Source organism: Nerophis lumbriciformis, linkage group LG10 (genome assembly GCF_033978685.3).
Source record: "Nerophis lumbriciformis linkage group LG10, RoL_Nlum_v2.1, whole genome shotgun sequence".
Taxonomy (NCBI): domain Eukaryota; kingdom Metazoa; phylum Chordata; class Actinopteri; order Syngnathiformes; family Syngnathidae; genus Nerophis; species Nerophis lumbriciformis.
The window spans coordinates 21,077,479-21,104,839 of NC_084557.2; the positions used below are offsets into that span (position 1 = coordinate 21,077,479).

At 40.4% G+C, this 27,361-nt stretch overlaps 1 protein-coding gene across 3 annotated transcripts in view; it reads right to left on the reverse strand.

Moving 5' to 3' along the window:
• The window catches only part of mob2a (MOB kinase activator 2a), a 98,478-nt gene that overhangs the window by 48,450 nt on the left and 22,667 nt on the right, over positions 1–27,361 (reverse strand). The window contains exon 1 of one of the 3 annotated variants that reach the window (XM_061970036.2): positions 5,948–6,296. The exons of 1 other annotated variant lie outside the window; for it this stretch is intronic. In XM_061970036.2, the coding sequence (XP_061826020.1) occupies positions 5,948–5,985 (38 nt within the window). In that variant the 5' untranslated portion in view covers positions 5,986–6,296. Of the gene's footprint in view, positions 1–2,792; positions 3,276–5,947; positions 6,297–27,361 lie in introns of those variants that run through there. One more of the 3 variants, XM_061970034.2, reaches the window with a different exon arrangement.

The window sequence follows — 27,361 nt, forward strand, 5'->3', positions numbered from 1 at the left end:
ATAACTAAGGTCAAACTACACTGACTAGTACACTTTAATTACACTTCATTTCTTTTAATGCAGAACTATTTAGCAAAGAGCAAAAACTACCTCTTGCTTTTAAGATGTGCGCTGGAACTGGAAGCCAAACCTAACAGACAGTATAATCAATCAAAATACTAACTGCCAATGGTTAACCAGTCAAGTGTCTGCAATTTCGTGTCACAGTCTTTATATGCGCCAATATAGAAAGCGCACTTCATGTTGTTTTTTACGTTTAAAGTCATGGTACACTTTTTATTCAACTACTTCAATAAATGATACATGATTATAACATCGAACTCAGTTAGGGATAGAACTAATGTAATCATATTTGGTAAGAAACGCTTTGTTTGAACCAAAAAAAAAGGAAATGGTAAATTAACAGTCAGAAGGAACTAGTATATAGATGTTTCCATGACTAAATGGTTTCAGATTTAACATACCAGTCCAACAAACAAATTAAATACAGTTTACTGGTTCTTTCTAAGCACAATAAACATGCCATCTATCCGGATTTAGCGCATTATTGTCTATTCACTTTACACCAGTCTACGGGATTGCAGTTGAGAATTCAGGAGGCTTCTACAGAAAGTTCTAGACTGTGTGCGAATCGTAATTCCCGAAGAAAAGAGCATAAGCAACATGGTTGCTATAGTTCTAGATGAAGGCAATCTCATCTTCTTCAACCAACAAATTAGTTGTGACTGACATACAGTACCAGATGCTGTTGGTTGATACTAAATAACAAACCAAATTTTATTTTGATTTCTTCAAGTCTTGTAAATATACACAATACATAACATAACATAACAGAAGACGCTAGTTCTCAAGAAGTTACATGTCTTTCTTCTAATTCTCCAAAGTGGTGAAGGACACGAAAAAAGCTGCAACAAGTAACTTTCTTGCACTCTTTCTTGCAGTGTTCAACAAACAGCAGTGCACTGACTAGTTGACAGAGCATCATCATCACTTCCATATGGAAGGAAATGGGAACGATGCAAAATTATGTCAGTAGAAAACTGCAGGTTCAACAAAGAAACGACTCAATGCCAGTTGAAGTTGTTTCACTCTTACAGACAACGTAAGTGTGATGTACCCAACCATGTGATGGTCTTTATTAAATGTATTGGTGGGCTACACTGTACCACAATATCATGATGTCACACTATGTTGGTAGCTGACACGGCAATCTGCATACACATCCCGCAGTAGAAATGCAAGCCAGGACAGAGTTTACTGTTCCAAACTGTCTTGGCAAGGTGAACTGATGTGTATTCAGTGGCTATGTGGCTTCTTAAGTGAACTTCATGGTAAATGTTTAGCCAGCTGTTGAATACAGTATGTTGTCTTAGCACTAGGTTTACACTGCTGTCCAGACTTGGAACTGAAAATGAAGGTTAAGTGCTGTTTTCATTCTAATTGACGTCACACAATGACAGACTGCTCAATCACTCTGTTCTAAACAGGATGGTCAACATTAGTGCAGACTGTTTGGCGGAGCGCTGGCAGGCAAGCTCTATTCCACACAATTCTAGTGTTGAAAACTAAAACATCGGCGACTGGTCTGGCTGGTGCGGAGGTCAACAAGGACTTGTTTTTAGCAAAAACGCACACAAATCATGCCACATCATATCACAGCTGCTTAGTTTGATTGGCTAATGGACGTGGAGGAGGTGGAGAAAATGCTAATATTAGACCTGACGGCCCATTTCGCCTTAATGAGGTTCTGACGCATCAGCACACAGCCCAGGTTCCTCCCTCACATACGTCACCAAGGAGGGAAAACACACTTTAGGAACAAACCCTCCCTTTATAAGACTTCTGTGTGTGTTTCTTTCATTCAGGCCTACAGTATGTAACGTGTGGACACACATTTATACTGTGAGTAGCACTATGTAAAGTGTAAACAAAGTTGCGAATCCCAGTTAAACCTAATCTAATCCAGCTGTGGTGTGCAAGTGCGCTACAATTTAACCACCGCCAAAAAACTCCTCAGAGAACTAGCACGTTATATTTAGACTTCTTACAGCAGTTACGGCTTGTGACTGGTTCATCCTACAACCACAAGAGAGGAGAACCAGATGCTCTGACTGCCAACGAGCCTAACCTAAACTATCTACCCCATCAACCTGGACCAGTGGTGTGCTATGAAAGTACCAACATGTCAGGCGATTTTGAAAAGAACAAGGACTGCCTCCCAAACACGAAGAAAGAGCCAAGTATCTTTATCAGAGTGATTTCAAAGTACAGCCAATTGCTGGGAGGGCGAAAAGAGCAAAGTCTGATGAGTTCAATGCTGCGCAAACAACAAACAGACAAACGGGAAACACATCCTTGCCCCTTGCGAGGGAACACTGTGTCCAAACAAACACTGGTAGACGGCCAAGAGGCACACAGAGAGGAAAAGTTTGGCAAGCCTTACAGGACAAGCACACCATTAGCAAACTAGCTTGTGCACATATACATTAGAAATAGTTCTAAATCGTAATATTGTGTGGTCATCTAAAAGGAGGCTGCCTGTGTGCACTGTTGATCCTCAAACATCAAGAACTAACATGGATCTGATTCCAGAATAATACCTTACTTGCACTGACCCCAAATGTCTTCTCCAAACCGCAGCACAATAACAAAATCAGTAAATAAAAGAAAGGAAGGGAGGCAAGTGAATCAGATACAAACTGCCTGTAATTTAAACATGAACAATCCTGAAAAGCCAACTCTACTGCCAGCGACTTAAGTAACAAGAAAAGAGAGGAAACTTGGTTAGCTACCTATAGAAGAAGCAGTCACAGCACACCAGAACACCCATCCAGGCAGAAGTGGAGCAGAACTGGCCGCTTCGTCGTTCTCACCCTTCCGTCTGCCCTCTTCTGTCGCACGTGGCTACAGGTGCAGCAGGATGACGGCTTCCAGCCTAGCACCTTGTGTAATCATATGGCTGCACACCAACAACCTTTGACTGCCCCACAGGACAGATGCATGCAGGACTGATCAGCGTGTACGCAAAAGCAAATTCCATTCACAACAATCTGACAAATTTCTTTGAGCAGGATAGTCATTCTCTCTGCCGTCCACCTTCTGCCACTGCCTGCCTCTCTTTCACACTTTTGCGCTCTCTTGCTCTCTTTCCTTAGCGATGAACTCTCTCTCCCCCCTCTCTCTCACTTGCTGGCTCCTACCTAAAAAGCGGGAAGATTAGCGTGGCAAACATAGTCCCATAAACAAAGTGCAGACTGCTGGGCAGTGCTGGCTGGACTGCAAGAGAGAGATGGATAGGAGGAGGAAAAAGAGAACAAGAGAGAGAGGGGAAACAAACCTCAGGAGGCAGCAATCTCAGCCATCTGTTTATAAACATGCAATGTATACACACCCAAAACAATCTTAAATATATCGCCTAAGCATATGCTTTATTGGCTAAACTATGAAGCAACCAAGGTCTATGGGTTATATGAAAGTTTGACGCACATATACAATAAGGATGACTCTTCATTCTTAAAAAATGATGCAGTGGAACAGATTGGGAGGGGCGAGCTCTATGACAAGCCTCCAGGAAGCGAGCCAATCACTGCAGAGTACTCTTGAGACAAGTAAGGTGAAGGACAGAGAGCAAAATCAGTCTCTTGTATTCACTTGCTACTGTTGTTACACAACAAAACACACAATCTGAATAACCAAACACTACAAACTTTGCAGTGGTCAGATAAAAACAAAACGTGTTTGAATCTGCACGTGTTGATGTAATGAAAAGGCTGGCGCTAACACAGGATGAACACTGAGTGACGAAGGTGGCTGACGTGGCTAAATGCTGATGATGCTCAATGTCAGAACCAACCAAGTCCACCCTTGTCATGGAAACAAATCAATGCCTCATACCAGAAAAAGACAACAATCACTGAATAAAGCAGGTCACCTTCAGACTATACTATAGGGAAGACTGCAGTTTATAGATGCTGATTTATAGCGTGGATGCATGAAACCCACTTCTGTTTTGCCATCAAAAACTGCAGCAGCTCAGCAAAGCACCTTTACTTCCAATGACATCATCACTCCTCCGCCTCCTCCTTGGAGGCTTGTCGCCAGGAGCTGCAGTGAAAGAGACCTTCTCTTTAGTGGCGTGATTACACCTGCACACAAACAAAGATGTGAAGCTGTACGTGCAAGAGCATGCCATAACAAGCCAGAGATAGACAGATATGGAGAGAAATAGAGATAGATAAATAGATATGCAGAGAAATATAGATAGATAGATATAGAGAAAAATAGATAGATAGATAGATAGATAGATAGATAGATAGATAGATAGATAGATAGATAGATAGATAGATAGATAGATAGATAGATAGATAGATAGATAGATAGATAGGGAGAAAAATAGAGATAGATGATTGATAAATAGATATGGAGAAAAATAGAGATAGAAAGATAGATGAAAATAGATAGATAGATGGATAAATAGATATAGATAGATAGATAGATAGATAGATAGAAATAGAGATAGATAGAGATAGATGATTGATAGATAGACAGATATGGAGAAAAATAGAGATAGATAAATAGATATGCAGAGAAATATAGATAGATAGATATAGAGAAAAATAAATAGATAGATAGATAGATAGATAGATAAATAAAAATAGAGATTGATACAAATAGATAGATATAGAGCTGATAGCTAAAAAATAGAGATAGATACAAATAGAGATAGACAGATAGATAGATAGATAGATAGATAGATAGATAGATAGATAGATAGATAGATAGATGGATAGATAGACAAAAATAGAGATGGATACAAATAGATAGATAGATATAGAGCTGATAGATAGCTAAAAAATAGAGATAGATACAAATATATAGATAGATGGATAGATAAAAATAGAGATAGATACAAATAGATATAGAGCTGATAGATAGCTAAAAATAGAGATAGATACAAATAGAGATAGATAAGATAGATAGATAGATAGATAGATAGATAGATAGATAGATAGATAGATAGATAGATAGATAATCTATCTAGCTATCTGATATAGATAGATAGATAGATAGATAGATAGGTAGGAGGGTGTTATAGGGGGATGCTTGGAATTTAGTTTGAGGGGGAGGTCTAAAAAGCAGGATGTGGTTTTTGTGTGTACCCGTGTGTAAAGCCCAGCGGAATGCCATGTGCCAAAGACAAGGAAAAAGAGGAAATTGAGTGCCATTAGTACAAAGACCAACACCGCCAAAACTCACTTTCACACAAAAAACCCCCAAGTTTCTGTTTGTGAGTGTGTGTGTGTGTGTGTGTGTGTGTGTGTGTGTGTGTGTGTGTGTGTGTGTGTGTGTGTGTGTGTGTGTGTGTGTGTGTGCTTCCTAACTTTGGATCCTTTCTTATAATTCAAAACAATGAGAGCATGACACCTGCAAACCAACACCGTTTTCCATTCAATAACTTATAACGTAGAGATACAAATAATGAACAAATGAACAGAATATTGTCCCTTGCAGGAACTGCAAGATATGCATGGAGTATTTAATGAGATGAGTGTGAAGGGGGCGCCCATAATCACACTGAGCACATGTGAAGTTGGACCAACAAGAATAATTGTAGCTGTAGGAAAAAAGGAAGGGAGCAACTAACAAAGAAAATGATGAAGATGGAAGTTAAGTGAGCAGGGAGATTACACTCAACAAAAGAGCCCACCGGCTTTCAAACAAGACCAACAGGTTTCTTGCAAACTGAAGCACACATGGTCACCAAATGAGGAAACTGATTTAAGCACATCATTTGCCAATAAAAAAACGAAAAAAAGAACATGTTTTATCGGGATGAAATAAGCCGCTGCTTTGCTCAAATGCTGTGTCCCTATGATGCGAAGGAACGACGCTCCACAGAAAAGTCAGTTATGATCTCCACACACGAAGTCATCAGCATCTTACTCACCGATTCAAAGTGTACGAGCCGTTTCTTTTAAACCTCATCCTGGACGACAGGAAGCGGATCAACAAATCCAGTATGGTGGGATGCTGGGAGCGTTTAGGCGGCGCCTCGAAGCGAGTGTGGCGGTGTGGCAGTGCGGGGCTGGCGGCTGCAGGTCGCACAGACGCGGAAGGAACAATGCAAGCGGCTCGCTGCTCAACACCTTCCCGACAATCTGCGGCTGCTCCCCCGCCCCCTTCCCTTCCACACACGCAGTCTCGATCCCGAACAACAAGAGTCCCTATCCGTGACAAGTTCCGCAGTTGTAGACATGTTGAGCGGGAGAATGCTGGAGGCGGTGTTGGGTTTGTCAACAGTCACATGTGCATCACGTCAGCCCGCCATAGAAAACATAAACTCTCGACAATGTGAAAACTACACCACCGCCATGTCTTTCGACCAGAGACAGCGTTTTCCCTTCCCCTGTTACTATTGTTCCTGGGCTGTCACATGTGTAGTATGTACATCCATGGAAACAAGAGAGCACTTAATTGTCCACGCCCGGTGGAGGCAGAGCTGAGGCTAAGAATAGAGCAAGGATCCATTAATACCATTTAAGTCGAAAGTAGTCTCTCCAATTGGCAACCTATTTCTCTCTACAAACTAACATAACATAAACTAACAAAGTGCTAACTTTGTTATACTTACGAGAGAAAATGTAATTATCAATGAGATGAAAAATGGGCAAAAAAATTAAAATTGTGACAACAATCTACATATAGCAATCCACGGATACATAGGCATGACTATCAGGGACAAAACTTTATCTTACTAGCCTACAGAGGTGTGGACTCGAGTCACATGACTTGGACTCGAGTCAGACTCGAGTCATGAATTTGATGACTTTAGACTCGACTTGACAAAATGTAAAAAGACTTGCAACTCGACTTAGACTTTAACATCGATGACTTGTGACTTCACTTGGACTTGAGCCTTTTGAATTGACATGACTTGACATGACTTGCTACTTTCCCCAAAACCCAAAGATGAAAAAGTTATTCGGGAGCGCTCCGTATTTTTCATTGTGTACTTGTCTATCAGCGTTGCGTGTGTCAGCTGGTGTGCGCTCAGTACAACAGCCAATCAAATTAGATCTACTTTGTTTTCATCACACAGCATTCATCCAATCAAATTGCAGGACAACCAACGAAGAAGACATGTCCAAACCACACGCCAGTAAACAAAAAATGATACCTAAAATAATTTCGTTTGGGTATAAAAATTACGAGGTGGTCAACACAAAACGGTTTGCAGTATGCAACACATGCGGTTCGAAAATTACTGATGGTGAGGCAACAACTTCCAACTTCGTCCGGCATTTGAAGTTGCACAAAGAACGGTAAGTTTTGAATGTAAGATAACGTTTATTGGCTAAGTAACGTGATTTTTATTTGCTGTGTAGTTAAATCAGTGAGGCTGTAAACTCACTGCTAACGTTATAACGTTATTGCAAACACGGGAATCTGTTGCAGTTCACTACCTTATTCATACTTTTTGTTCAGTGATTTTTTTTAAGCAGGGTTACGTTAGTCAATATATCACACGTAACGCTAGACGGCGGTCAGCAGCACCGCGTATTTTAGCCACCTAAAAAAAGACAAAAATAGTCAAATAAAGGTCAGTTAAAATGTATACTATATTATGAATATGTGTACCGTTTTAGCTAGCTTTCTGACATACTGTTGGTTGTTTACCTCAGTGGTCCCCAACCACTGGGCCGCGGCCCGGTACTGGTCCGTGGATCGATTGGTATCGGGCCGCACAAGAAATAATTTTTTTCTTTTTTCTTTTTTTAATTAAATCAACATAAAAAACACAAGATACACTTACAAGTAGTGCACCAACCCAAAACAACTCTCTCCCCCCTTTTGTTCTGGGCATTGAACATGAAGACTCTTCCTTCACTGTTCCGAGTGGCCATGAGAGTCTTGGCAGTGCCTGCCTCCAGTGCTCCAGTGGAGCGAGTTTTCAGCCATGGTGGCATCATACTACGGCCCCATCGTGCACAAATGACTGACAGACTCTTGGCTAATTTGGTCTTTTGCAAATGCAATGCAGCATAGGGCCCTGACATATAAAAAGTACAACTTTTTTGTTATGTTCACGTATATGTCATGTTTTTTCAATGTTAACACTTTTGTACAAATAAGTACATTTGCACTTTATTTTTCAATGTGTTTGTTCTGTAAAGGAATGAGTTAATGTTTAAAATGACTGGTTAATAGTGCTATTATAAAGTGCAATGTCAGCACAATTTTCTTTCCTGCAATTTAAAATGCACTTGTTTTAATAAATAAATACAGCGTTTGAAAAGCATACACAATCTGTGTTAATATATTAGTCTGTGGTTAAAAGGACTTGAAAGGACTCGAAACTCAAAATGCAGGACTTAGGACTTGACTTGAGACTTTCCAGTCTTGACTTTGGACTTGACTCGGGGCTTGCCTGTCTTGACTCGGGACTTGACTCGGACTTGAGGGCAAAGACTTGAGACTTACTTGTGACTTGCAAAACAATGACTTGGTCCCACCTCTGCTAGCCTATATAAATCAACTATTTATAAATACATAGGCATGACCTTTTGCAAATAATTTTACAGGGATTTTTTTTTTTAAGTAATGAGAAGGTGAGTCGTGTCGAGCAGAGTTGTGTAAAATAAGCGATTACGGACCGATATTTAGGACTTCTAGGGCTGCAACGATTATTTCGTAAAGTTTCAATTTATATTCAGTTGTTTCGGTTAATCGTTAGAGTGGAACCAATAAAAAATGTATAAAATCTTGGAACTTTAAACACGTGGATATTGTTTACGCAGGGAGGCTGCAAAAGAACACCGTGGTGTGTGGGTTCCGTGATCCGTGTGGCGGCAAACAGCGGAGTTGTTATTGTACACATAGGCGCTGATCCCGTGGGTGCTTCGGGGCCCGAGCACCCACGGATAATGCCGAGCACCCACGTGGGATTGATGGCAACTTTCAATCTTTAAAATAATTGTTGTTCTTGTTGTAGTTAATTTTGTGGGGAGTTTGGTCCGTTTTACAAAATAATAAAGCCACAAATCATATGGCTTTATCGCTGAACTTTTTTTTTTTTTTTGGTTAATTTACACACACCAAACACCCACTGGCAGACATGTAGATCGGCGCCTATAATTGTACACATGTTGAAAGTGTTGATGTTGTGCATTTATTACAAAAAAATTATGTTTCGGCAAGCAGAAAAAAATGTTATTTCAACTGTTTCCCCTGAAATACACATAAAGGCTATAAAGTCTGTTACCCGATTACTTGATTAATCGAACAAACTAATCAATTTGTTTACTCGATTACTAAAACAAGTGACAAAATCCATTAATCAGCCACCCCACCCTCATCCCAATAGCCACACTTACTAGTAAGGGTTTAACGATTTGTTTTAACAACGACTCAATTACATATTTGTGGTTGCTGATACGATTCAGTAACAATCTTTTTTTTTTAAATTTTTTTTTAAACAACGTTTCGATACGAAACGATTCAGTGAGTTGAAATCGATTCAGTAACTTTTTAGCAACAAAAAATCAACCAGTTCGGGTGGCATCCTGACCAGATGCCCGAACCACCTCATCTGGCTCCTCTCATATATATAGGTATAGCTCGGTTGGTAGAGTGGCCGTGCCATCAACTTGAGGGTTGCAGGTTCGATCCCCGCTTCCGCCATCCTAGTCACTGCCGTTGTGTCCTTGGGCAAGACACTTTACCCACCTGCTCCCAGTGCCACACACACTGGTTTAAATGTAACTTAGATATTGGGTTTTCACTATGTAAAGCGCTTTGAGTCACTAGAGAAAAGCGCTATATAAATATAATTCACTTCACTTCACTTCAATGTGGAGTCTTCCGGCTGGCCTGGGAACGTCTCGGTATCCCCCGGGAAGAGCTCGACGAAGTGGCTGGGGAAAGGGAAGTCTGGGCTTCCCTGCTTAGGCTGCTTCCCCCGTGACCCGACCTCGGATAAGCGGAAGAAGATGGATGGATGGATGGAAATCAACCAGTGTGACTGTGAAATAAATACTGGATACTGGACACTGCAAGTGAAGTTTCCTATATTCCTGTTTTTTCTTTTAAAGCGGAACTGCACCTTCACAACCATTATGAGAGACCAGATCACGTGTCTTTTTTTGGGTGGGGGGTTTTAAAGATGATAAATGCTTTCAAGATGCGGCTAATGGGAGCCACTGTTGTAGCCTTCAAAGCCCTCTCTAAACAATTTCAAAACCCTCCAACATTTTACATACACATTGTAAGTCTCTATATAATGTAGTAGCATACACGTTCATAACAATATGTAATATATACAATATTTACCGTATTTTAGTAATTTTAATCAATAGCGGGACTTCCTTCTCTGGCGCATTTGTTTACATTTCCATAGCAGCTTCCGGCATCTACTGTGTGTTCCTACTTCCGCAAACAAATATGCGAGTGTGTTGGAATCATGGCAGACTTGGTAACAGACAACAAAGACGACTAATTTTGAACAAATGAGGATTCACATCCTTATCTTTTTGAAGCTGAATATACGAACGGAAGATGAACTGCTGATTAAAGAAGCAAGCACAAAGAAGAGGGTGAAACGTTGTAGCAGACGGAAGACCAGAGAGTGAAGTCGGTGCGATTTGGTCACGCTGCAAATCTATAACTTTTTGGAACTTCGAGACACCTGTGATTAAGGGCTATATAAATCATTTTGTATTTATTAATTGATTTAATGTTAAACCGAAAATGTAGGTAGGAGGTGTTTGCAAAGCTGGACTGTGTACGCTCTCTGAACAAGCCAAATAAACACAGGATATAATCTACTGAAAGCTGACCAGTCACAACTGTTACAGTCCGCAATGAAGCATTAACCAACCTGCGTATTGGATGTGCCTCACACTTTTACAAGTGTAAAACACACAAAAAAAAACTAAACACAGATGGTGAACCAGAGGGGGAAAGTATTGGAATGCTGTTGTCTTACCCTGTCACATGATTTCAGGTTTCAAGGCTGGTCCATGTTTGGACTAAAGAACACAATAAAAAGCAGCCACAAAAAAAGCAAAACCAACAATCATTTGATGCTCAGTAAACTGAATTTTTGTGAAACATGCTAACATTGCAGCCCATGTACTTTTCTCGATACATTTTGCAAAAAAGCCATACACACACACACACACACACACACAAAGTATGTCCCATCAAAATAAAAATAAAAAATAAAAAATCTAACCTGCCAAGCTAAGATCTTACGGCTTTTTTGTGCTATTGTTCTTCCATTACGTTTTATTTCCGTTACTTGATGTAAAAACCTGCACTGCAACAATGTAATTTCCCCAATGAGGGATAAATAAAAGTCTATACTATCCTATTACGTATTCTATTTTACTGCAATGTAACACTACTGCTGCTGGTTCAAGTGTCTAATGATTTTTTTTGTTTCACTACATTGACAAAGTTTCTTATTCCTATTTGGTGCCGTGCTTGAGGGCGATTCAAACTCAGGTTTTGTGCGACTTTAAAGGCCTATTTTCTCCCAAAACCTTGGTGAAATTCGGAGTTGTACAACTTCAGGAGAATTCAAATTCAATGCGTCCACTATAGTAGGTGTGTCGATCTGCCACATCAATGGACAGAACTCAAACGATCTGGTGTAGCACAATGTGATCTGTTTTCTTATTACATCAACGGTGAAAACTGTCTGTATAGAGACTAACATCCATGTTTTATTGCTTTCTCAGTACCCGCTCACATGCACACACAAAAGTGTGACACTGATGGAGGTGCAAGAATGCTGAATGGTTCTGGAAACACAAGGCAGAATAATGTTAAGTGACTTCGACCAGACAAAGACGTGACATCATAATGGCTTTAATGATAAAGTGTGATTTCCGCCTTCAAAAAACTAAACTTTTTCTCACAGCTGTATACTCAGCGTACAGTAAAGTAATTACTACTACAGTAATTAGTACTGTATTTACGTAATAATACTACCTTAACATTTGACAACAAAAAAATTGTAATTTGTAATTGTACGGTGTAAAAACTGTAATCTTTTAATACTAGTCATAGGGAGACCAGAAAATAATACGTTACAGACGCAACGAACGCATGAATAATGATCTCAGGATTGGTGGTGGACAAAATGGGACACATTTTAGCGATATTACGGAGATGAAAGAAGACTGTTTTAGTAACACTCAATGTGTGACTCAAATGAGAGAGTTGGGGCGAAAATAATACCGATATTCTACTTTCAGGTTTTACTACTTACGTATAAAATACTTAACGATCTAGCTTGCTGATTGTATTGTACTATATGTGCCAGCCAGAAATGGCCGTTCTAAGAACTTCGACTTATTAGTGATTCCCAGAGCCCCAAAAAAGTCTGCGGGCTATAGAGCGTTTTCTATTCAGGCTCCAGTACTCTGGAATGCCCTACCGGTAACAGTTAGAGATGCTACCTTAGTAGAAGCATTTAAGTCCCATCTTAAAACTCATTTACACACCCTAGCAGCCTTTATATAGGCCACTTTTTAGGCGAGTTGATCTACCGTCTCTCTTTTCTGTTCTGCCCCCCTCTCCTGCGTGGAGAGGTTATCAGGTGACCACGGAGCCGTTTCCACTGCTCTATGCGTCAGTTGGTGGCGTCTCTGCACTGCTGACTTGTCTACATACAAGAGGATCCACTGCTGGCCTCACTATGAAGTGGACTCTCACGTTATTAACTGTATCCACTCAGCATCCATTGCACCGGTCATCCGGGGGGGGGGGGGGGGGGGGTCACCACATCTGCGGTCCCTTCCATGGTTTTTCGTTGTTTAATCGAGTTTTTTCTTGTCCTGATGTGGGATCTGAGGATGTCGTTGTGGCTTGTGCAGCCCTTTGAGACATTTGTGATTAAGGGCTATATAAGTAAACTTTGATTGATTGAATTATTGGTGCCTAGCAAGGAAATAAGCCAGTGGGATGCAGTTGAGAGGAGAAAGCTGAATAGATCGCAAGAGCAGATTATTGTCAAAATGCGAAAGGCATAAGGACACACAGACTATCCTTATTTAATCTATACTGTACGTATGACTTTGCTTAATCTTTTACACACTCAAACCCAATGCACAGACATGCATTTCTAAGGCATGTAGCCACTGGCAAAACTATCAATTAAGGAGGACAATATAAGAGTTTGTGGGTTTAACGCAGAAAATACAGTGGTACCTTAATTTACGAGTACCACAACCTATGAGTCTTTTAAGATATGAGTTGTTTCTTGGTTAGTGGTTATGCTTTAAGTTGCAAGCAAACATCTGATATATATGTCTCCCCAAAGAAAGGTGGCATAGCGATTGTCAGAATTAACCGCGCAAGAGCCGCCCAAAACATCCGGTCTTACTCGCTAGCATTAGCTTTTACCTAAACATCGACATAATGTTGTTTTCCCACCATTGGAATGGAGAAAGTGAGTGTGTAGGTCGAATAGTGCCAAGAAAGAAAAATAAATAATCAAAAAACAACTTGGTGAATTACAGAGGCAGTCTGCTCTCTCAAATGTTTGTAAATCTACCGTTTAAGATTATTGACGGAGAATGAGAAGTGTTGTGTGTGAGAGAAAACGACATGTGTGCACGAGAAATAATTTTTGTCAGAATTGAACCTGTTGTTAGCACAAGACTGACAATAAAAGTTAAAAAGAGTGTCGTTCTTTGTGACTTTTTCTGGACGCAACAAAAACACAATAAGCTGAAAAATGGCACATTCAGTTATTTTTAGAGCGCGCCGAGATATTTAGCACACAAAATCAGTTTTCATGCAAACGTTTAATCACTGTTGTTTTATTTCAGGCAATCATTTGTGCATATCAAGCACAATGTCTGCTTGCCTGAGTTCAGGGACCCTCCTCGGCAAAAACTGACCAATCACAACTCTGTATTCCCCGTCGCTGGCAACGCAAACCTTGGATTTTTGGGAGGTAAACATAAGCCTTGCGAGAGGCTGCGCAGGCGAGGGTGGGAGACGGCGTCGCTTAAGGAAGTTAGAGTATACACCAGTCTTTAGTTCAATGTCTTAACTGTTTTAGTTAAAAAAATATTTAAAGAGCTGTCAGTGTTGAATTGAAGCAAGGAGAACAAAAATTATGAATCCAGGCGAGCAGTCTGCTTAAGAGCCGTCTGTGTTATTCAGCATGACATCATCCGATTGCGGTGTGGTGTGTCTGGTTCTGTGTGTGTTTGTGTGTGCGCGTGTCTGTCTGTGCAAACCCAAATCCCCTACTTCCGCACAGCATTTAGTTTCGGGTTTAATGTCTCCAAGTTCAGCTTTATTACCATAAGATCACTCTGGCAGAAGAACTGCTGATGATTTTCTTGCTGCTCCTCCACCGTCAGTTACTGCAATTACACTGCAACCACAGAAAAGAGGAGGAGGCAAGAAGCCGAATGTGCAAAGGAGAAATGACAATACTGTGGGCAAGGTTATGGAACACACTTGAATGTGGCTTGGATTCTAATGAAGAGAGTGGAAGCTTCAGACCACGGAGGCTTGTTTTTAATTGATGCCCCTCCATACAATCCCCGCTTTCCAGCTGCCATTCAGCTTTAAACCATCCCTCTTTCCACTTTAATTTTATTGCTCCTTTTGCAGCCCCTTCCTCAAGCTACTTTAAGCTTTCTTCCTTATTTTGTGAGCCTTTGTATCCATCCCTTCTCACCCCTTTCCTCTACTCTAGTTCTTCTAAGCTCAATGGCTTCCAACGGTCCTCTTTCCAGTACATGTTGTGCAAGAGTGATATGCACTTGTGCTGCATACTAATTGGGTTAACGGTTTAAAAGTTATACATAATCCTGTAAGATAGAAGCTCTTTGGTCTAAAAGTATTATATTGTTGCTAAAAATAAATACCAATACACCTCTCTCTTTTTCTGCTTACCACACACAAATTATGGTAGACTGCTGTACCCTGGCCCCTCAACTCCCACACAGGGTTTCCAGGAATACTCTGCACAAGCGCACATGCTTTACTGTGGTCACAGAAACTTAAGTGCATGCATGAGAAGAGTTGACAGAGACCATGTTCCCGAGTGAGCCGACTTCTCCAGTGCTCATACTGTACTGATAGAACACACGTTCTCTCTGTGCCACATTCATCACCTCGCTCTGTCGCCAGAAAAATATATATTTGAAACCGCCACGATTTGTTGCATACGCAATTCAATGTACACAAGGGGCCACTGCCAAGAACCAAGAACCCACTGTTCGGATTGCACAAGCACACCCAGTGGCTACACCATAAATATGCTGGAGTGTGCATGCACACACACACACAGGACAGTTAGAGGTACAGTATACTGTATGTGGAACGATGTGAAAGGATCTACTATGTATGTAGTGTATGGCCGGGCTGGGGTATGCCATGAGTGGTTTAGTCTGACTATGCCCACCTTTTACATTCAGAGAGGATGCCACTGGAAGTCAGACTGAAATAAAGCTTGTTAGTAATTACTACACGTCTTACCACTGTTTTTGGAACTCATCATTATAAAGAATATTCATACTGTATCAATAGTAGTTGTCTTGATGACATTTAAAACTATTACTTCTATCCTTTAGACTGTGACTTTAACCTTAACAGATTGAGGCATATTCTTAAGTTTTAAAGCTTCATTAGATATCTTCTATTGCTTATGTTTGTCACAATGTATCCAGTCTTGCACGCAAGATCTAAATAGTACAGTTATGTAAAAAATAATCAGCAACATCTTATGGTGCCATCAGAGGCACATGTTATGTCTGAGTATTTCTGAACTTGGCCACCAATCAAGGCTTTCTTTTTTTTTATCCAACTTGGTTTAGTTTTTTTCCCAATTCCATGTGATTGAGAGAACAACATGTGAGCTTGCTAATAACAGATAACTTGTCTGGCATTCATTGATTGAGATCTAAAAAAATGTTTTTTGAGTTGTCTGACAATACAGTTGTAGGTATGTATTCATTGTATTGTGTACAGTGTGACAGACTGGCAATCTGTCCAATATGTACCGGTGCCTCTTCCCGTAAATCAACTAATTATGTCTATTTCTCCCTTGTCTTTCTTTTCGTGTGAATATCATTAAAGAATGGCCACCACAAACAGAGTCGTGTATAGAAAGAGCATGGCCAACCTGGTTTCAAATGCACTCCTTAATGGTTGGTCAAAAGGCACAAGGCGCCATAACTGCTATCAACTTTGAGCTGATGCTATGTGTCTGTGGCGCTTCCTCGTTAGTTGTTTTAAGTGTAAAAGTGCCCTGTTGTGCAGCATGGGGTTGCGTCACTGCGTGAATTGTGGAAAGCTTTTACATGTATGGAAGTATTATTGAAGCAAAATTATTTGCAAACATGTGTCTCAATCTGTGCGCGTGTAATCCAATATGCGTGCGTGTGTACCAATTGTTGTGTCTTTATACCAATCTGAATGTGTATTCAGCTCCGCGAATGTGTGTTTTAGATCCATGCACGTGTGTTTTAAGCTGTCTGTCTGTCCCTAATCAGAAAGAACCCTCAATAGACTGTCTACTAACACGCATACTTGTCAACCCTTCCGATTTTCCCGGGAGACTCCCGAATTTCAGTGCCCCTCCCGAATTTCAGTGCCCCTCCCGAAAATCTCCTGGGGCAACCATCCATCCATCCATCTTCTTCCGCTTATCCGAGGTCGGGTCGCGGGGGCAGCAGCCTAAGCAGGGAAGCCCAGACTTCCCTCTCCCCAGCCACTTCGTCCAGCTCTTCCTGTGGGACCCCGAGGCGTTCCCAGGCCAGCCGGGAGACATAGTCTTCCCAACGTGTCCTGGGTCTTCCCCGCGGCCTCCTACCGGTCGGACGTGCCCTAAATACCTCCCTAGGGAGGCGTTCGGGTGGCATCCTGACCAGATGCCCGAACCACCTCATCTGGCTCCTCTCAATGTGGAGGAGCAGCGGCTTTACTTTGAGCTCCTCCCGGATGGCAGAGCTTCTCACCCTATCTCTAAGGGAGAGCCCCGCCACCCGGCGGAGGAAACTCATTTCGGCTGCTTGTACCCGTGATCTTGTCCTTTCGGTCATAACCCAAAGCTCATGACCATAGGTGAGGATGGGAACGTAGATCGACCGGTAAATTGAGAGCTTTGCCTTCCGGCTCAGCTCCTTCTTCACCACAACGGATCGATACAGCGTCCGCATTACTGAAGACGCCGCACCGATCCGCCTGTCGATCTCACGATCCACTCTTCCCTCACTCGTGAACAAGACTCCGAGGTACTTGAACTCCTCCACTTGGGGCAAGATCTCCTCCCCAACCCGGAAATGGCACTCCACCCTTTTCCGGGCGAGAACCATGGACTCGGACTTGGAGGTGCTGATTCTCATCCCAGTCGCTTCACACTCAGCTGGGGCAACCATTCTCCCGAATACCACAGACAGACTCTAATGCCATCTAGTGTTGACTTGCTATCAGGACAACAATACAATAATTAAAAAACAATGACAGGAGTAGCAATACTGTGTTTATAGAACTGTAGCAAAAATGTTAGTAAACTATCCTCTTTATGACAATAGGAGCCCGCTGTTATTTTTAACTAAATGAAGGACTGGAAAGCTGTGAATAGCTTAGTGATGAGTGAATGGAAATCCAGAAGGTTATTGTTTTAAAATGGGAATTGCTTGATATTTTAACACATCACACACTAGAATTCACTTGAGAGTAAAGAAAATGAGACAAACTGTATTATCGATCACTGTGTCTGTCTCTATTTAGTGGAGTACTGGTATTACCAGCTCAATACTGCAGACTCTTGATATGGTCATGTGATCCATTACCGGAAAGATAAGAGCATAGTGGATAGGAAGGCCTGCGAGACATCATTATGCAACAATAAAATCTCATCTCATGCTCACTGATTGCTTTCTCTCCATTCCTCTCTATCACTTTTTCTCCATCTATGTTCCTTCATGCTTGTATCTTGTGTTCTTCTGCCACTACCATGGTATCTTGCATCACTTTATGAAATGTCATGAAAGAGAGCATGCAGAACAGAAGCACGAGTATGACATATATACTGTAAAAAGATCAGTTTGTTCAACTGCTGACTTGTGTAGCAGTCAGTGTATTTTAGCACACTACAGTCAAGTTAACTGGAAATGGGTGGCCCTCTTGTGGTAAAATGAGGCACTACATTATATTTCTGTTCGGTCTACATTCTTTTGTCTGTGAATTTTCAGCATTAAAACATTACGTGGTAAATAGTTAGAGAATGATTAGAACCTAAAACAAGTAAAAATGTCAAAAATCCGAAATCTTATTTGTTTTTTTTATGTTCAATTTGAAAGTACCTTAACTTGAAAAGAAAGACAATTTTGTATTTTAGGATTCTTCCTTTGAAAATGTGTATTTTCCCATAAAACTTTAAATTAGTAGACTTTCTACAAAGAATAATATGAAAGATATAATCAGATACAAATACGGAGGTTGGAGTGCTATTGGGCAAGACATCCAGCAGCACCTGGTTGAGCTCTACAAGGAAGTGATGACCAATTGTGCAATGTACCGGTAACTGCATCAGTGAATCGCTGATATAACAAATGCGTCAACTGTATTATAATAATTAGCAACAATATATACATTTTCAGACACAAATTGTAGGTGAATATATAGAAAACACACATTGAGCTAATTTTTAACATCCAGGCTTACTGTGTTGTCACAGTATTGTCGTATACTCACACAGGCATTTACAAGCACACAGATGGCGGAACTGTTAACTCCATTGGTTCTGTAACAGTTGTGTGTGCATCTGAAGCTGAGAAGCAATGAGCAGTGAGCAACACTGACCCCAGCTTTCCTCCATTCAGCTGATAGCGATGTTATCCACAGTTCCACACAAACAATTATAAGCTGCAATATAATGTTAATTAATTGAAAGGTTACTAACTTGGAGCAATATTAGAAGAACCAATGTGTTCATGATTTTAAAAGAGAAAGAGGACGTAATTCTCTGAAGACATCAATTTCTATCCTGTAGTAGGCATTTCATATCATACCAATGGCTACCACACTGCTGTTTGGTTGTTTGGTGGACGCTCCTCAGGAATGGCTGAATAACAACAGCGTAAGCGATTGCTGACATAAACTAAACCAAAATAAGCAGGGATGTGCTGATCGATCGGTCACAGATCAGTGTTGGCCGAATTCCTTGAAAAAGTATGTGATTGCTATTGCGGATTTATGCTTATTAATGCTGATCACAAACGCTGATACCCTCTTGCTCCCCTAAGCCAATAATAATCACCACCATTACGGAAAAAAAACTGCATTCCTTAGTATCTTAAGCATCATTATCAAGCAACATTATCACCAACGGGTTAGACAAAACAGAGCAAGCCAAGAGCAGGCATGCTAGTAACTAAGCAAACCGCTAAACTAGCTTTAACCAACACTTGGCGCTTAGAGTAGAGCATAAGAAGTGTAGATGGAAGCATGTCACAGCAGAAAGTAAACATATATTAACAGGAAATTAACAAGTAGATTTATAATAAGAGTCTAGAGAGAGGATAATATAACAAAAACTGTTGGTGTCAGCATTGTCGCAGACAGTACACAACATATAAGGGCAGGGGAGATTAATCCACAAATTGGTGGTTTCGACAACCAAGATAGCTTCAGTGTATGATCGGCACAAGAGTGATTTGGTTGTATTTTTATTTTCACAAAATCTTTTTTTTTTTATGTTTACAACTTCTGGGAATAATTCCATGGACACAGGATAACTTTGAGGGCAAAACCCAAAGGGTTTAAATGAGTAGTAGATAGTAGTTTTTACTTTTGTTTAGTTATTGTGTACTATTGACTTTGTTTTGCTCAAACAATTGTATGCAATAAAAGGGTACAAGGAAGTAGTTCAAATATTGTGCTGATATGGTTAAACTGTCAACAAGCACTCACCATAAACACATTTAAACATTTACAGTTGATACATGAGATTGGTATTAGTATTGGTTGATCTCACTCATCGATGATCTGTATCAGAATCGGGAGAATAAACCCCTGATTAGAACATCTCTAGAAAAAAGCCATTGCTTGCAGATTTACTTTTAGGATATTTTAAAACTTAGGGCAGCACGGTCCTGGGTTGGATCCCCGGGCTCAGGGTCTTTCTATGTGGGGTTTGCATGTTCTCCCCGTGACTGCGTGGGTTCCCTACGGGTACTCGGGCTTCCTCCCACCCGCCAAAGACATGCACCTGGGGATAGGTTGATTGGCAACACTAAAATTGGCTGTAGTGTGTGAATGGGAGTGTGAAGGTTGTCTGTCTATCTGTGTTGGCCCTGCAATGAGGTGGCGACTTGTCCAGGGTGTGCCCCGCCTTCCGCCCGAATTCGGCTGGGATAGGCTCCAGCGCCCCCGAAAGGGGCAAGTGATAGAAAATGGATGGATTTACTGCCATTCTTTGACATTGTTGTCCATCAATTGTCCGCATTTTTATTTTCATTCTTTGTCTTTGTATATGTTTAAATCCTAACAGAGCTGCTGCAGTTATATCGTTGTGTCTTGACTACAATTACAATAAATCTTCTATACATATACAAAAAAAAAGCACTGAAAAGAAGTCACTGTGTGCACGTTTCAATGCTATGCACCGTAAATTCCTGACTATAAGCCGCTACTTTTTTCCTATGCTTTGAACTTTTCGGCCTATAAAACTGTGGGGCTTATTTATGGATTGTTCTTCGCTAACGACCATAATGCAAATCGTTTTCATAAAACACAAACAAAGACACTGAAAAGGTGCGTTATTGTATGTGCTATGGCGCCACCTTTTGGACAAGTTTGCTCACTGCAGGTGCTGCAGGGTGAACATCTGCAGTATTTCCTTCTGTTTAGTGCTTCGAGTGTCGGAAGTACAAGTGCTGTTCCGTCTAGTTGTCAGTAGCATTTCTACTCGTATGGATTCTTCATGCATCACTCCAAGTTTGTAAGTTTTACAATATAACTAAAACTATTCATACTTACTAAACAGTGAGTGTGTTTTTTGTAAGTGATTTCATGCATATTTGTACATTCTATCGTAATGTAATCAAGTTAGCATTAACTAAAATGTGAACACGTTTTCAAGTGTCTGTGTTAGTATTATTAACTTACAATAGCATTATTTTTGTATTTGTTCAGTTTCAAATTCCTCAGTAAATTCACTAAAATGTCACTGTGGAGTTATTGAGTATGTTTACCTGCTTGGAGAGCAAGCTTCTGTAGCTAGTGGGTCCATGACGATAACTTCTGTTTTGTTTGATCAGCTGTTTTACTGCCGCGTTACAGGCACCTTTTGGAAACAATTAAGGTATGTTTACAAAATCCTTTTGTGTAAGTAACTTTTTTCACCACATATATATCTGCGGCTTATAGTCCGGTGCGGCTAATATATGGGGAAAAATGTCTTCTAAAATTTAGTGGGTGCGGCTTTTAAAACGGTGAACTGTATAGTCCGGAAAATACGGTAACTATGTTGTCCTTTCACACTGTCTAGCAATAACGGGGACGTTGTCTCAAATTTTATGTCGGGAAAAACAGCTAGGCGTGCAGGTCGACATCGATTTCAACGTGGACTTTTTAGTAATAAGAATAACACAGAGGTTGTTGACGTTAGCGCGAACGAGTCAGACCGACCTGGGCGGGTTCCATGTATTTACATATTTGGAGAGTTAAAGAACAGCAGCCAGTATAGCTGCACATACTGTCTGGCTTCAGTGATATCACGGCATCCACAGAGATCCAAGACATAGTCTGAGCGAAGCACGCAACAAACATACCAAGACGTTCGTTGGGGGGAAAAAAAGTTAACGCTGCTACACTCTGATAAAGTCAGCAGTGACAAACAGCCAGCTAGGCTATCGGCAGCACTTCCTCTGTTTGCGGTGCTTTCAGTGAGTGACGAAGACTTCCTGTGAGCTCCCGCTCCAGACGACCCGTTCTGGCGGCGAGGCAGAACAATGAGGTGTGATGAAAGAGGGGCTCACATGCAGTCAAACATGAAGTCATATGCAAAGAGAGGATGCAGGTGTGCATGAAGAACCCAACCGGAACAAACAAACAAAAACTGTTTGCAGATAAACGTTGATTCAACTGTAACAATCCCAGGTAGAGGCTGAAAGGGAGACAACATATCTCAATTATACAAAACTTCAGTAATCGAATCATCATAGGCTATAGAATTTACTGCCAACCTTATGCACTACAAACTTTGTTTAAAATGTACACGTGACTTATTACAAGCAACTCAGAGTGATTACGTGCTCGGCAGTTTTGCCCCCCACCACAGGTCGATCTCTTGATGCGCACCAAACCAATGACCCACTGTTTCTTCACTGACATGAGACGGATGTGGGAAATACAATGTGTTCTCTCTTACGCTGGGCTGGAATGAGGAACAAAAACAACTGCGAAACCACAATTTTAAACGTTAAAGTGGATGTCTAACAGGCTCAAATGTAAACTCACTCGTTGTAACCAGTTCTGGAGGTCAATCAAGTCTAAAGTACAGTTAACTTGAGTTGGTTCATTTTTAGTTTGGGTATGCTCTTCCACTTAACAGTTCTACTATTAACATAACATGAAGCCTGGGAAGGAAACAGAGGCGAAGATTTGGTGTTTGCCACAATACACCTAAAAGGAGTACGAAAGATTGGCACTAGGAATTTTAAAAATGGGGTGCCAGGGACCCCATCAAGTCATAAAAATGGGGTCCCGCAGTCCATTTTTGGGGTCCCACATTGTAACCGTTTTGAAAACAAATGATAAATGTATGCATTATTCTGTTATATCTCTCATTCTATATTGTGTTTTTGAAAAAGGTTGTCATAAATGTTACTTATTAATTCATTAAAAAAATAATACAAAAGAAAACACATTTTTATCCATAAATGTATTCAGTCAAGCATTCATTCACTTTCTTCTTTCCTTCATGGATCTAAACTTTACTGCTGTCGGTACTTTTTTCTATATTTTTATTTAATTAGTTGTAGGTGTATTTATTTCAGTATAAAAGTGTAAAAAGTTTGTTGCTTCGGTCATGAAATTATGATAATTGTGTCCCAGGGCATACATGCATTATTTAAAATTATTTAAACTATGTTTTTTTTATGGCAAACACACAAAACATGCAAAATCTTCCACAAAAAATAATTTTCAAAATGGAATATTTGATGTGAAGTTATCAGAGCCTTGGATAGGTCAATAATTCATACAAACATTTTGATTCAATATTATGTTTTGAGCAATGACAGTTTTAAAGAAAAAAACAGCTTTGTTTAATTAGTCAACATTGCAACTTTTTCTAAAGTACATTTCACCGGTAAGCTTTTTTATTCCACTTTTATGTTTTTGTTTATTTTAATAGCATTTGTAGAATGTGCCGTGGGCCTTTGAAACATTAGCTGCGGGCCGCAAATGGCCCACGGGCCACACTTTTGACACACCTGCTATAGATAATAAAAAATTTATTCTGATAAGTCTCGTTAAAAAGCAGAGTCTCCGTCAGCATCTCTGCTTCAGTAAACAATGACAGTGATTACGTCACTGTCAGCGATGCGAGCGACACTTGCCAACTTGTCAGCCACTTCTCCAAGAGACTCCTTTTGAACACTCCTCGCACATTAACACTTCAAAAGGCACACATTTGCCCTGTTTGTTGACCTGCAAAGTATGTTTTTGGGGTGGAGTCTGGTCGAGTGCTGGTTAGCTTGAAACTTACAGCTAGCCTGTCTCCATCCTCGAACACAAACTGAGGCAGTATTTGTGATTGATCAAATTTGAACCTGAAAGTTCATTACTTTGAAGACGACCAATAAAAACGCAATAAACGGGGACTGAAATTTGACCCGGTTATCTTCTCCAAGTCACGACACTGACATTGTCTTTGTGACAGCGCGCAGGGGCGTCCTCGCCCTCCTGGCCAGAGAGAGAGAGAGACGTGCTGGTCCTCAGGTGACGGCGTGATAAGAGCGCACCGTCACAATAAACAAAACAAAATACTGGTGGAAAAGGATAATCGATTAAAAAAAACAGGCAATCTGGAGTTTTGACCCGGAGAAGGCAGAAAACAAAGACTACAAGCAATGGTTATACTGGTGAAAATAAGTCGAGCATGCTTAGCTGCCTAATGTAACTAAAGAGGAGACATTTGACCAAGGTATGCCTATAGGCTACACCAACCAGGAATTATTTGATCATGTCTCCATACCTTTCACATTGCCATGCTAATGTTGGAACCATTTCCTCAGCATATTGAGAAGGAAATAGGCTCTGACACTACACATATCCACTTAGCTTTTAGTTGTACTAAATACATGTTGTCCTGTCAGTTGGATGGTAAAAAATAAAATAAAAATCTGCGTCCCAGGGACGCACGGACTTTCGGAAATGCACACAAAGTACGTTAACGCCAACAGTGGAATACATACTGTAGCACCTTTTTGGAGGTGTCTAAAAATAAATCTGACATTGTTACCATTCTTTAAACCAGGGGTCACCAACGCGGTGCCCGCGGGCACCAGGTAGCCCGTAAGGACCAAATGAGTAGGCCGCTGGCCTGTTCTAAAAATAGCTCAAATAGCAGCACTTACCAGTGAGCTGCCTCTATTTTTTAAATTGTATTTATTTACTAGCAAGCTGGTCTCGCTTTGCTCGACATTTTTAATTCTAAGAGAGACACAACTCAAATAGAATTTGAAAATCCAACAAAATATTTTAAAGACTTGGTCTTCACTAACTGACAAAGAAACAGATAACAAATTTGGTGTCCAGTTCAAAGTGTGACATGATTTATTTAAAAAATTGAGAGTTGACTTTTGTATTTTACATGAGTTATTATTTGTACAAACATGGTGCAAAGTAATTCATGATTTGTTAGAAAATGTTAGTGGTTAGCTAGTTAAAATGGGATATTGTGATTTCACAAGACTGTTTTAGAAGTGATCATTTGAAAATGTTCAATTTGAAAAATGTGCACTTAGAGAAAATATAAAAATAAATTTGTTGCATATTGATATTCATCTGTTTCTATATATATTTATTGTGAGAAATCATTAAGATGATCAGTGTTTCCACAAAGATAAATATAATTAATTATTAATAATAACAGAGTTAAAGGTAAATTGAGCAAATTGGTTATTTCTGGCAATTTATTTAAGTCTGTATCAACCTGGTAGCCCCTGCGATGAGGTGGCGACTTGTCCAGGGTGTACGCCACCTTCCGCCCGATTGTAGCTGAGATAGGCTCCAACGCCCCCCGCGACCCCAAAGGGAATAAGCGGTAGAAAGTGGATGGCTGGAAACTGGTAGCCCTTCGCATTAATCAGTACCCAAGAAGTAGCTCTTGGTTTCAAAAAGGTTGGTGACCCCTGCTTTAAACCATCTGTCACAACTCATCAAACTGGAAATGCAACATAATTTGTCATCTTGAATCACAAGAACACATCAACTTTTAATTCCTGTAATTTTCTAGTGAACCTATATTAATGGTTATGTTTTAATAACATTTCACAACAAGTCAGAGAAGAGAGGAAGTCTTTTCAATAGATTAGCTGGACAAGGTTAAGCTTAACACAGTAATGCCACACTCAGTACTTCCTGTTTCCTGCATAATATTAGAAGTATGCTGCAGAGAAAGAAGCTAAAAAGACTAGTGGTATTTGTGGAATGAGGAACCTCAAAAGGAACGATGAACGGAAGGGACGCTTAAGCCAGGACAGTGAATCACAACGTAAAAAAGTAGGAGGTCAAGAGCCATTGCTTGCTTCCGAGAACTTCTCCCTCCATCGCTCTTTATGTAAGCTAATCTCTTCCATCTCACTTGGCCTCATTTAAGCAGCTAACAGGCGGTAATAAATCAGAAGCACACTCCCTATGTGTTGTAGCCTGCCCTGCACGCTCACATCCACTGAAGTGATCAGTGAGCAAACAACACCCAGTGTGTCAGTTCTGTGTTCAAAACGTGTTCTATTTATAATATCTGTGAGTTTACTTCAATACAGTCGTGCAAGGCTAGTAAAAATGCATTCTGTGCTGTACTGAAGCTGCCATTCACTTAATGCAAATTGGGTACATAAAGTATACAATATTTACAATTGATGTTTTAGCAGAAAACATTGTTGGTACAACTACACAACATGTGCTTTTACTTACAACCTGGGTTTTTCTGCTATCCCTTTTGGCAGTAATCTCGTAAGGCCTCTGCTGGTTGCTTCCAAATTGTAAAATTTAAAATTGGCCCTATTGTTTCAACATGTAGCAACAATGGATAGGGATGGGAACCAAATTTGGTACTTTTATTGGTACCGACCGAATTTTATCAGTACCACCGGGTATCGATTCAAGTAAAATCTAACTATATTTCAATACTTTTATGACGTCCCGTCCAATTGCAGACTGGGTACCAATTTAAAGTTAAAGTACCAATGATTGTCACACACACACGAGGTGTGGCAAAATTATTCTCTGCATTTGACCCATCACCCTTGATCACCCACTGGGAGGTGAGGGGAGCAGTGAGCAGCAGCGGTGGCCGGGAATAATTTTTGGTGATTTAACCCCCAATTCCAACCCTTGATGCTGAGTGCCAAGCAGGGAGGTAACGGGTCCCATTTTTATAGTCTTTGGTCTGACTCGGCCGGGGTTTGAACTCACGACCTACCAATCTTAGGGCGGACACTCTAACCACTAGACCACTGAGTAGGTCTTAACATTTGGCGGGTAAATAATCACTCAAGTAACATTCAGAGCATTACAATTTCCCATGCCAACAAAGCATGTATACCTAATAGAAAATGCTTGAACAAACAGTAAGGCTCCAATATTTCAAAAGGCACTAGCTTGATGTTAATTTATGCTACTGATTTGCAATTGCAATTTTACATGGCGATTTCAACACCTCCAAATGTGGTAATGAAAACTACAACTTAGGCTACGTTCAAGTTGGATTTTTTGGTCAAATCCGATCTTTTATGTACTGTATTTTATGGACTACTAACGGTATATAAGCTGCACTTACTAAATTCTAGAAGAAAAAAATATTTTGCCACACTACAGCCGCGCTGGACTGAGTATAAGCCGCAGATATATGCGTTGTGAAATTAGTTATTTACACAAATATTTTGTAAAAGTTATTTAATTGTTTTGAAACGGTGTCTGTTCACAGCAATAAAACTGCTGATCAAACAAAAGAGAAGTCATCATCATGGACCCACTAGTTGCGGAAGCTAGATCTCCAATCTGCTAAGCAGACTCAATACCTCCACAGTGACGTTTTGGTGAATTTACTGATGAATTTGTGAAACTGAAATAACATAAAAAGAATGTCATTGTG